Raw genomic sequence first — 12,540 nt, forward strand, 5'->3', positions numbered from 1 at the left:
TTCATGGCTAAATAATATTCCATTGTATGTACACCACACCCGTTTTATCTATTTTTAGATTATTTTCTTATCAAAGTTCAAAGGACAGCTTAATTTAGGTGATTATTTCCCTATATATTTTATGCATACATGAGTTTTCTTACTTTGTTATAGAAATAAATTTAAACCTAAAATAAATTTTATAGAAAATAAAGGAGTTATGCATAGCTGTAATTTGATAACTACACTTTTAAAATATGCATTTTGGAACTTAAAATACATAGAATTTTTTTCATTAACACTTTGAACTTCGCATGGTATTAAATATGACATACTTTAAATTTTTTCCTGAAGTCTTTTTCTTCTTTTTCTTGCTTTTTTAGCTTCTTGGGGTCTGTTTCTTCTGTTTTGGCCTTGGATCCTTGGCTAGGGAGGTAGGACACATGTAAAACAACACTTAGTTTAAAAAATGTAAACAATAATATATAACAGAAACCTTATTCATGACATTACATTTTTGTTAAATTTTGTTTTTAAGTAATTCTTTTTCCTAGAAATCCAGCATAGTCATTGTAACAAAGGATGGCATTTCATAATGCCAAAGAAGTTCTTTAAGAGAATTCAGATTATGAGTTATAATGTAAGTAAGAGATGATCTATTATGTCGAACTATATAAAGTCACTGTGGCATAGTTTAAACATAGTCACATGTCAGCAGTTTCATGTGATTCAACCTATTCTTGAACCCCTAATATTTTGCATCCCTTCCTAGATAATTAAGTAAATTGGTCAATGTCATAGAAAAGCCTTTTACATTGTACAGAGGACAATGACGCCTCAGTCCCCTTCAGAATAGGCACCTTGGGACCTCACACAGCTCTTCCATTCACCATCAGCTGCCCCGTCGTATTTTCTCGAACCTCATTGACGGTCTGAAATCTCTTCCCTTTCAAAGGTGTGCCTATTTTGAAGGGTACTGAGGTGTCATTGCCTTCTGTACCTTGTATCTTCTTCAATAAATGTCTCTACTTTTCATTGTAAAAAAAAAAAAAAGGCTTTTAAATAAAGAAAACTTTTTAAAAAACTGAATTTTCATAGCTTAAAAATTTATCTGTATGTTAGTGTTTTCTTGTCACTTTAAGCAGGGCCAGGGTGGTATGTCATAGACACCAGTGGGACTGAAGCCAGTTGTCACAGGAGGCTGATGAGCCTAAGTCAGTGATTCTCCGGCTTGGCCACACACAGGGTCCTCTGGGACGCTTTTAAAAGATAGTGTTGCCCTTGCCTACGTCTTAGCAATCTTGATTACACTAAGTCACTTTTAAATTCTAATTAATTAGACTAAGTGGGGTCCCTGTACCGACACATCTTAAAAGTCCCCCTCGTGACAGGAATTGCAGCCAAGGCGGAGAGCCATTCGCTAGGGTTAGAGATGGATGTTAGGGGGACACTATGGATCTCTGCAGAAGGGAATTTTAAAAACCAGACTATTTGTGAATAATGAAACATTTTGAACACGGATACTAATTTTTACATAGATTACCTAAGATGAAGTTTTGTTTAGAACTGATTTGTTTAAAGTGCTGATCCTTAAGTTTTGTACCCTAGCACTTAGTTCGTTCCCTGTGAGATGAGCCGGCCCAGCACCTGCCTCCCAGGATCTCGCACCTCCTGTCCCCGGGCAGCGGGGTGGCGGGGAACAGGGGTGCGGCGGGGAGGGTTGGGGGTGGCTGCCATCCCCGATTAGCGCTTCGAGGTGATCAGAACACACATGAAAGGCAAGTATTCCCCACAAGCTATCTTTGAAGAGCATTTATTGACATTTATTCAAATATAAAGTACTATGTTAGAGAACATAAACCTGTTTTAAACTCTGAAGATAAGCAACCGGTAAGAAGACAGTTACATATCATGTTAAATTTAATCAGTTACAGTGTTTTTGCTTGAAGAAGCGAGCCAGTGTGTGCCTCTGGGTTCCTATGGAGCTATTTTATGGAATCCAGTGGCATTTCTACAGTGACACACAATAGAAAAATGCATGAAAAACTGTCAGGGGTAGAAGTGATTTCCCCACGGTGAGGAATATTAAAACTTAACATAGTACTGAAGATTAGATTTTCCATCCATGAAGTAATGAAAAGGGAGAATGATTCTCCTCTCATCTTTCTTGTTTGTTTCACCTCTCGCTTAATGTTCATATATAAATGACAGTGTATTTTCCCTTTGGTTTCTTTAACCCTTGTATTGCCTCTTGTTCAGTGAAATTAGTTTAACAATCTTGATAACAAACAAATACTTTGAGTTCATTTATGCATTTTTACCAATACAGCTCAGAAGACATCCCTTATTGCATTCTACTTTTGTTACTTTCATCCTTTAACAAATCAAGCCCAGAATCTTTTGATTCACCTTTCTTTTTTCTTGAAAAAGCAAGAGAGTTGTTTGCTTTTGTACATCGTATACATTAGATCATCTCACTTACTTATTGAACTATAAAAAAGCATCCTACTGTGTTATTTTCTATTTCAAAAGAGTTTTCAAAAGATACTCCTCTTGTGTTAACTGATTTTAGGTTTTCTTACAATTTAAGCCTAAAATTAAATTGAAATCTTAGGTGAGCTGAAGAATGTCACTATTCACTGCTGACTGGTTTTTTTTTTTAATTTGAATAGAACCTTTGAGAAACTCATGCTTTTGTGAAAAAGAGACACAATAGAAGTCCTGTTAAAGAACAAATCCTCTTCTTTTTCATAAAAGAAAAAAGTCTTGTTGAGGATAGAAGAGGCTTAAACAAGGTGACTGAAGACTGATACATAACCTACGAAGTGGATTCAAGACAAAATGGTTTTGTGAGAAAAAAATAAAAGTAGAGGGAGGAGATGAATCCGTGAGATAAGATGTGATCAGGCTCTCAAATATTTTCCCAGTGAATGAAGGAATGAATGAACAAATGAATGAAAGAATGAATGCACGAACCAATGAGTGCAGATGTCAGTGAGTTACAGAGCAGAGGATAATCAGGCAGCCGGGAGCAGGGCCTCTGCGGGAGGGAGAGGGAAGGGGACCAGCCAGGGAGGAGAGAGACAAGAGGGGAGGATGAGGGTTATCCACTCAGAAACCAGGCTGAGTTAGAGCTGGGATCAGGGAGAGGACAAAACCAACATGACCTCGCACAGTAGACCCACACCCTGTCAGAGTTTGATTCTAGTTGAATTTCCTTGAGCAGTCTGATTTTCATTGCTTCACTATAATAAGAGCATTTTAGTTACCTTATCTCAGCTGACGGAACAGGGTAATCAGAGGCATCAACATCATCGTAAACTTCCTCTCCTCCTTCTGACAAAAGACAAAACATCAAATGTTGAAATGCTGTTAGCGAGCATTTTGATATGAGCATTTCGTGTTGCAAGGACCATGAAGTACGTTTCCCTGTGGTCTCTGTACATTTCTCCTGGGAACACTGTCTGTTTCTTTGAGGGGAGAGGTTCTTTTCTCCTTGGATGCTTCTGTTAACTCTCCCTCAAAAAACCAGTCACCATAATTGTAACTATCATTCTTAGGGAAAAAAAAAACAGTGACAGATTATTTGAAGATTCACAAGTGTGATGAATGGCAGGATTAGTAGATTACTGACAAAAAGAATGGACATACTGGTCATCGGCAGTAAAGATTGAGATCAAGATTTTCTTGGGATTTGGAGTTATAATAATATATGACATTTTATTTTTATGTTTATGTATACTTCTAGTATATGTCTATTGTCTGTCTAGCTATCCTTCTCTTTTATTCACTGATATGTTCCTCATTAACTTTTATGCTACAGTAAATTAGTATTTAGGTGTGTAAATTAGCATTTAGGTAGTAAATTAGGTATTTAGGTGTGGTGCCCCTTTAGAATGGAAAGAATATTATATTAATAAGATTTCTGAAACCAGGAAGTACTGGTAAAAAAGTTCAATGGCTTTCCCGATGTGTAATTATTTTCCTCCTCCTGGACTTCTTGTTAATAAAGATCCATACTAAATGAAGATGAAGAGATGGGTGGAAGAGTACAAATGTTTTAAGGAACGATTACTGTAGAAAGTTTAAATGTTCTCTGGTAGTGGCAAGGGTTTGATTTCCTTTAAAAATTCCTCTCTTTCTACATATATGCATACATACAGATTTCTCTCCCTACTCAGGTAAGTTAATTTCACAGGATAAAACTTGCTTAGCTATGAAGAGTCCATATTAATATGTGGAAAAAAATGACATATTGGTTTCCAAATAAGGAAAACTTACTATTCCATTTACATATACTTAGGACATCTAAAAACAAAAGTAAAACAAAAACATATTTTTTACTTAGTTGATCACATTTTTTTACATTTTATACCTGCTCTTTGGTGAGTTGTTTCTTGACTATGTTTTTGAAAATTATAGATTACAATACAAGGTCATCATTATTTATTGATCAATTTGAATTAGTTCCTTAAACATTTTCAAACTTATAACTGAAAACAAAATCAGAAAAACAGCCTGGAAGAATACATTTTATTTGTGTTTAGTTTGCTTTTTAAATTTGTTTACAAATTAAAGTTTTTGAAAGCCCCTGAATATTCTTGTGAGACATTTTATTTTGCTTAAGTAAATCTGAGAAAAAACTTTAACAGTTTTTTTCAGTACAGGTAAAACAATAAGCTTATTGGAATTATACAAAGAAGAAATTTTTGCATTTAGCCATTGAAAAATCCCAAATACAACATAAATTATACATTAAAAAAAATCTTGTTTTAGAAGGACCTTGCAGCATCTACTCTGGTTTGCTTTTAGAAATTTTTATGAAGAAGTCCAACATTGAATCAGGCTGTGGGGGACGTGCAGAATGTCGGGACCCCCACCTTGTGTGCTTATCCCTGTTTCCACCGCGACCATCACCACCGGAAGAACTCTTTCTTTCTTTTTACTATTTTTAATTTTTCTTTCTTTATAGTCTTTTGTTTACGCTATTGCAGCTGTCCCCACTTTTCCCTGCTTTGCCCACTCCACCCAGCCCCCTTGCCTGCCCTTTTCCTCTTCACATTACTTCACTGTTGAGAGACTGTGGCCACCCAACGCGAAGTTACTTGACAAGGTTATATAATTTACCATTTTCGGTCAGGGCTTTAATCCATATATCATTACTCTATCCAATGATTTCGCAGTACCTTCTCTGCAAGAAATGTGATATAAAATATACAGTTAGTTTTTATTACTTACCCAATTGTTTAGGAGGAGGAGGGAAACTGGAAGGAAAAGGAGAACACAATTATAATCAGCCTATGATAAACACAGAAGCTGAGTCCTTTATTTAGTAGAGACGTGAACAAGCCTGGAGGCTTATAAAGGCTAATCAATTTGTCGACTATCATTTCTTTCTCATCCTCCATTTCTCCACCAAGTCCAGTTTCTGTTCATTAATTTGGAATTTGGCAAGACTTTTTTGAACTCCAATGTTAGCCAAAAAAGTCAAGAGTCAAGACATTGAGTGTTTTATTTTGCCCATAGCCACTGGACCAATGTTTTCAGATTGTTTTCTGAGATTTGGGCAAACTACATCAAAGTAAATTAAATGGCCTCAATATTTTCGATACATTGTGACTCAGGTCAAAACTGTTTGTTGGACTCAAAGAGTAGAAATGCAGAAGTGAAATTTACAAAGGTCATAGGAATCTTTATATGACCATGTTTTCCCAATATATACCTATATATCCCCAAACTGGAGAATGGTGAATGAGAGGCACATCCACTGAAACAAGTGAGGAAGAGCTTATTAAGAGAAGTGATTTGAAATCAGCATTGGGTGGCATTTAGTTGCAACAGAAAAGACGTTTGCTCTTTCTACTTTTTAAATTTTAAACATACACACACACATCATTGGAAAAATGGTGCATAGTTTTATGAAAGTGTGAGAGGTCATTAGTTAATATTATCCAAAATCAGAATTAGGTTCTGTGTAATTGAAGCAAACAAAATAATCTCTGCTTTTATTTCTAAGTAAGTATTATATTTGAGTAATGCTTCATCAAGATTTGTAATGTTTACTTACAATTTTAAGTGTCCTATTTATTAAATGTTGTTTTAGTGTCTCATAAAAGGGTTGAAATCATGTACCTGATAACATGATTAAGATCTTTCAAATTCACATGCATGGAATTTGTACTAAAGGGTTATTTTTGGATGGAAAGAGAAAACTTATGCATTAATTTTTATTTAGACAAACTGGAGATATTTAGAGTAACTTTAGTATAGGATAAATATATAGTTTAAATAGAATTAATATGTCACTATTGTGGAAGAGAGTTACAAAGGCTTTAAGTACTGTATTTAAAGAAAAGAAATCCCATACCGTGTCCTTTATTTCAAGCAAATTAATTTTTAAAAGAGTAAGTATACTTTGAGGAGTAGTCACTATAAAATATTATATAATAAAATGCGGAGTTGGAATTGTGAGCGTTTAGATGTTATGTTACAGTTAAAAAAAGTCCTCCTAGGTGGAGGGTGTAGGAGTGTGTGAGGGTGTGTGTGTGCCCATGGAGGTGTGTGTGTGGGTTTGTGCCTGTTTGTTGGGAAAACAAAATGTATCTTAAAACTATATGATGGGTTTTAAATACTTTGTGCTTCTCTTATATAAATGCATGAGTTTAAGGGTCAGAAAGTAAATGAAGCTAAGATGACTAATTTAAAATAATATTAAAACTGTGTAAGCCTGTCAGAATTTGGTTATTGGCCACACAATATTAGTAGCATTTGATTAAATTAATATTAGTGTAGTTATTGTGCACTGCATTTGGTTGGTTGGCTCTTACGATGAACCTTCATTATTGTCTGACTCAGAGACTTTAGGTTTCTCTCGTATACTTTTCTTTCTGTCATCTTTTCCCTTTAACATCTTCAAAATCCCCCAGGACCACGAGTTACTCTTCTCTTCAACCTGGAGCGTGGAGCTTGGGAGCATGCAGGCATTGATCAGAATGGAATAATCAGTGGAACATGAAGACATCGGATGGACATTTAGATTTGTTACAATTATACTGTATTGATCATTCAGGCAAAAGTTACTCATTGTAGGCAATAAGATGATGCTATTTAACTTACAGGTCATGAGCTTTGAATACTGCTGCTACTAGGTAAATAGTAGGTAAGTTGTATTTTGTTCTATTTGGTGAGATTTCTATTGGTTCTTAAAATAGTAAGCTAAGTCAGGATTAAGTTTTAAACATGAATTTAGTTTTATTTTTTTATTAAAATTAGGTAACTAATAGACCCAAAATTTTAAAATATGCCATTTCAAAAGTTTAAACAACTAAAGGATTGGGTATTCATTCTGGTTTTGCCACAGATAGAATATGGTCTCAATTTATTTGGGTTTTCTATAATTATGATTATTATACAAAGGATAGCCATGTAGTCAATACACTCTTCAGAGATTGTTATAAAAGTAAATTATCAACTGATAAATAAATAATTGGGACAAGTTTGGAAAATAAAGACTAAAAGCCCTATAACTCTTTATCTCTTTTCATTTGACATAGTTGTCCAAGTTTTTCCAAACCAAATACCACTTCAGTTTGAAGTGAGGTATAATTACACTTCCCAATTTACTTTGGCTTTAAACATCTAAATCATTTTTGTTAATGTAATAAAAAACATTATTCTTTGCCTTTTATTCTAACTAGAAATCAATACTAAATTGCAGTAAATACAATAACTTGCAAGGAGGCCATTCACGGGTTATTCTTACCCATCGTCAGCCTCTTCCTCTTCAATCCCATCATAAATATCATCATCTGGGGGAGGCGGGAACCCTTCATTTGGATAAAGGTGAGAAAATCTGTTAATTTTGTAATTTGGTTATGTAGTAGTCACTCAAAATTTAATAATAAATCTGCCTTATTTAACTGAAGAAACCATCCCTTTTTCATCTTATTTAAGGAAAAAATAATTTTGCTATCCCACGCTCTTACAGATAGTAGGTAAATTTTTCTGTTGATTACACAGAATTCTTAGAGATAAAAGGTTGATATGATAATAAAAATATGAGGGATAAAAAATGTGCTATGCACTGGAGATGAAAAGAATTGATAGAATAAATATTAGAAAAACAAAAATAAAATAGAGAATAGACTTTAATATTTATTGTTGAAAAAGAGAAGGGGAGGTGATAAGAACAATTTGATATTGAGAAGAAATCTAGGAAAAGCTACTAATCAAGATAGAAGTGAAGAAAAGCAAAGGTAATAAAATGTGAATTTGTAAATATTTTTTTCCTTCTTTTAAAATAATTTTTAAAAAGACTTTATTTACTTATCTATTTATTTATTTTAGAGAGAGGGGAAGGGAGGGAGAAAGAGAAGGTGAGAAACATCAATGTGTGGCTGCGTCTCGCATGCCCCCAACTGGGGGCCTGGCCCACAACCCAGGCATGTGCCCCGACTGGGAATTGAACCAGTGACCTTTTGGTTCACAGGCTGGCACTCAATCCACTGAGCCATACCAGCCAGGGCAAATTAGTAAATATTGATGGTAGCTGAAACAAACCATTCGTTTCTTTTATTTCATATCATCAACGTGATATTTTAAAAGTTAAACCCTTTCTTGTTTGATTTGTTATCCTACACAATCCTCAGGAACCTTGGTATTTGACAAATATTTGTTTAACAAATGTTTATTGAGTACCTTTTCTGTGCAAGAATATGTACAGTAAGCGAGAATATTTTGCCAATAATACATCTGATAAGGGGTTGATATAAAAAATTTATAAAGAATTTATAAAACTCAACACCAAAAAAAACAAACAATCCAATTCAGAAAAATGGGCAAAAGACCTAAATAAAATATCCAAAGAGGAAGTGCAGATCATAATAGAAATATGAAAAGATGTTCAACATCACTAGTCATCAGGCAAATGCAAACCACAATGGGATATCACCTCACACCAGTCAAAATGACTGTTTTCGAAAAATCATCAAAAAACAAGTGCGGGTGAGGATGTGCAGAAAAAGGAACCCTTGTGCACGGTTGGTGGGAATGAGATTGGTGCAGCCACTGTGGAAAACAGTATGGAATTACTTCAAAAAATAAAAAATGGACCTGCCTGATGACCCAGCGTTCTACCCTGGAAATGTATCTGAAGAAATCTGAAACACTAATTCAAAAGAATATATGCACCCCTATGTTCATTGCAGCGTTATTTACAATAGCCAAGATTTGGAAGCAGCCCAAGTGTCCTTTGACAGATGAGTAGATGAAATAACTATGGGACATTTACACAATGGAATACTACTCTGCTGTAAAAAAGAAGAAAATTTTATCCTTTGCAACAGTATAGATGGACCTGAAGAACATTATATAAGTGAAATAAGCCATCGGAAAAAGACAAGTACCATGTGATTTCACTCATATGTGGAATCTAATGAACAAAATGAACTAATAAGCAAAACAGGAATGGACTCAGACATAGAGGGCAGGCTGACAGCTGACAGCTGTCATGGGGGAGGGAGGGAGTGAAGCGATTAGGCAAAACCAAGCCAAACCAAAACAAACAAAAGCCCCTCATAGACACAGACAACAGTATGGTGGTTACCAGAGGGGAAGAAGGGTAGGGAGGGCAGAAGAGAGTAAAGGGCGATAAATGGAGATGGAAGGAGACTTGACTTGGGGTGGTAAACACACAATGCAATATACAGATGATGTATTATATAATTATACACCTAAAACCTACATTATTTTATTCATCAATGTTACAACAATAAATTCAGTTAAAAAGTAAAGAGAATAATGGGGGAAAATGAAAACAACTGTTATTGGACAACAATAAAAAAAATATGTACCATGAACTTGAAATTAAGACTATTGGGGTGAGAATGTTAGCACTGCGAGGTGTTAGTAAAATTCCCTTGTTTTGTTGATGAGAAGACAAGGGTCTTTAGGAGTCACGGCCAAGGTAACCAAGTAAGTTATCATCCACAGACACTTCTGAAAGTGAAAGAGGCTGCTCTTAATAATTACGCCAGTACCATTGACGTAAATCTGGGCACTGAAAGTGGAGTCACCCTACGAGTCACAGCAAACCAGGGAGAAAGAACTGAATTGCTCAGGGTCACTTGGTGACCGGGACTGAAATCCAGGTCATTGGTTTCAGTCCAGTGTTCTTTCTACCACTTTATTATGCTCTTTGTCAGGTGAAAACAAAAGCATTTTGTCATTAATGTATGCAAAAATATGTGAGACTTTGAGAAATTTCTGCTGAAAATGTGTGGCTTACCTCCACCTCCACTGTGACTGTGGCTAGGAAAAAAAACAGAGACAAATTAAATTAATATGAATTATTTAGTTATTAGGAAGAGAAGTATATATATTCAGCAGTCATACCAGAAAGAAATAATACCCAGTTAAAAGTTTTTAGAATATTATGTGTGGCTGCGTAGTAACAAGGCAAAATACAACACAAAACCAACCTAAGAAGAATCAAGTGAGTTTTGGTACCACATCAAGCATTCAAAACAATGATACTGTTTGCTTCTTACATTTTCCCATAAGGCAATTTTCAGATTATACATTATTACATCATTCCACAGATGGGTTTATTTTTTTTTTAAGTGAGTATTATTCCAAGAGTAATATAGAACCATTATTGCATTAAATTTAATTCTCTTTCAACATCTTATAACCACAGCATTTTACTCTTAGTCCCAAAGCATTACGTTTTATTTTGAAAGGGAGAACTTCTAAAAAATGGAGACCTTATTCATGGGGCTTTTATGGAGTGTGGCTCTTAGATTTCCTAAATCTAGACTGCTTATATTACTATTTCTCATTTATTTCTATAACATTCGATATCCTATATTACAATCACCTGTTTTCTTGCCTGTATTTGCCACTAAAATGTGAGTTCTGTGACAGCAAAGGAAGTATAAATTGTGAGAATTGGAAAATCTCAGAATTCATCTGGTTCAGTTCCCTCAATCTGCAGAAAAGAAATGGAAGTTCTGAGAAATCAAATGATTGGACCAAGCCTTTCAATGAACTGAAGAGCTGAGATAGGAACCTCAGCATCCTGCCTTCCCATAAAACGCTCGGCTGCCCCCGGCTGCACTCCCTGGGCCTCTGTGTTTTCCCTGCGGATAATCTACCTGCACAGATACCAGTCTGATGGTACAACAGCACCGTATAATCATCTACTAAAACGTGACTCCTCAACCTTAAAGTCAGATCAAAGGAAGTGGTCTAATGCACAGCTACGGTTAATTTAGAAATAAAAAACAGTCTTGCTAATGGAACTTTATAGAATAACAGGCCATAAATGTTGTAACATATAAATTAAAAATGAACTTTGAGGAAGTGTAAGTATCTTCTTTTTTAAAAAAAGATTTTATTTATTTATTTTTAGAGATGGGAAGAAACAGGGAGAGTGAGAGAAGCATCAATGACTGTTTGTATTTCTCACACCCCCTGTTGGCGGCTTGGCCTGCAACCGAGACACGTACTCTACACTGGGAATTGAACCGGCAATCCTTTGGTTTGCAGGCCAGAACTCAATCCACTGAGCCACACCAGCTAGGGCTTAAGTATCTTCTTTACTTACATACCGTTTTCATACTCATTTTCTCTGACACTTCCTTTTGAGCATAAAGCAAAAAGTTAGAATTCTGTGAAGAGTTTCAGTCTGGTTGGCTGACACTCTTGGCAAATATATCCCATCTTGGAGATGCTCATTCTTAGTTCTCAGAGACATGGTTTTAATAACCAGGAGCAAAGCTGCCACATGTTATTTCATTATTAGAGCAATTCTTCAGCTTCCTAATACACTGTTTAGAATACAAAACATTTAACAGATGAACAAGAGGCTAAGAGAGGAGAGTGTGAGAAAAGAGAAGGAAAGAGAAAAGAATAAATGGAAGGAAAAAGACTGGGCAACCGTACACAGAAAAATGTTTGCCAAGTGATGGAGGATAGGAATCTGCCTTAGTAATTTCCTTTCCTTCAATTTTCATCTTCATTCCAGAAACGTCCTTACATGAGAAGAAAGAGAGAAGGACAGAGGTCAGGACCTGTGGTTTTAAGCCCCTTGTCTGTTGCGCTTGAAGTGCACAGTCAGCTCTCCTTACCCTGGGGGATCGGGAAGGAGCAGGTATGGAGTGCGAGGGGCCTGGAGGCCTGAGGGGGAGGGAGGAGAGGACGGTGCCCTCTCTCGTTCCGCCAGGGCAGGCTGCCGGCCATTGTCAGCATCTGTCCTTGTGCGACTGAGGACAAAGTGCGTTCTGTTATAAGATCCCTGCCAGCAGCAGCTGTAGTTTCAAAAACAAAGCTTGTGTAGAAATGCTGTCTCTTCTTTCATTTTCTTATTAAGCATACATGTGAGAAATAGAGGCTAGTAAATATTGTGGTTCTCTACTTCTTTAAGATGTGGAGCATTAAAACCATACACTTCCCCCAGTTCCATTTTATTAAATAAAAGATTCTTTCTCTACTGCTTGTTTACTAACTGAAGCATGTCTCTCAGAGTTGTGGTGTGTATAGACTTGCTAATGCTTCATTTTA

The 12,540-nt window shown here is 35.8% G+C and overlaps 1 protein-coding gene across 2 annotated transcripts in view; it reads right to left on the reverse strand.

Moving 5' to 3' along the window:
• FYB1 (FYN binding protein 1) overlaps positions 1 to 12,540 on the reverse strand; it is a 146,792-nt gene that overhangs the window by 10,520 nt on the left and 123,732 nt on the right. Inside the window, exons 9-14 of one of the 2 annotated variants that reach the window (XM_054583958.1) lie at positions 10,265 to 10,287; positions 7,742 to 7,805; positions 6,807 to 6,944; positions 5,218 to 5,243; positions 3,249 to 3,315; positions 315 to 405 (exon numbers count right to left, since the gene is read on the reverse strand). In XM_054583958.1, the coding sequence (XP_054439933.1) occupies positions 315 to 405; positions 3,249 to 3,315; positions 5,218 to 5,243; positions 6,807 to 6,944; positions 7,742 to 7,805; positions 10,265 to 10,287 (409 nt within the window). The remainder of the gene's footprint in view (positions 1 to 314; positions 406 to 3,248; positions 3,316 to 5,217; positions 5,244 to 6,806; positions 6,945 to 7,741; positions 7,806 to 10,264; positions 10,288 to 12,540) is intronic. The other variant, XM_054583959.1, reaches the window with a different exon arrangement.

Source organism: Pteronotus mesoamericanus, unplaced genomic scaffold, assembly GCF_021234165.1.
Source record: "Pteronotus mesoamericanus isolate MK-2021 breed Mesoamerican mustached bat unplaced genomic scaffold, CSHL_Meso_final contig_75, whole genome shotgun sequence".
In the NCBI taxonomy this organism is placed as follows: Eukaryota; Metazoa; Chordata; class Mammalia; order Chiroptera; family Mormoopidae; genus Pteronotus; species Pteronotus mesoamericanus.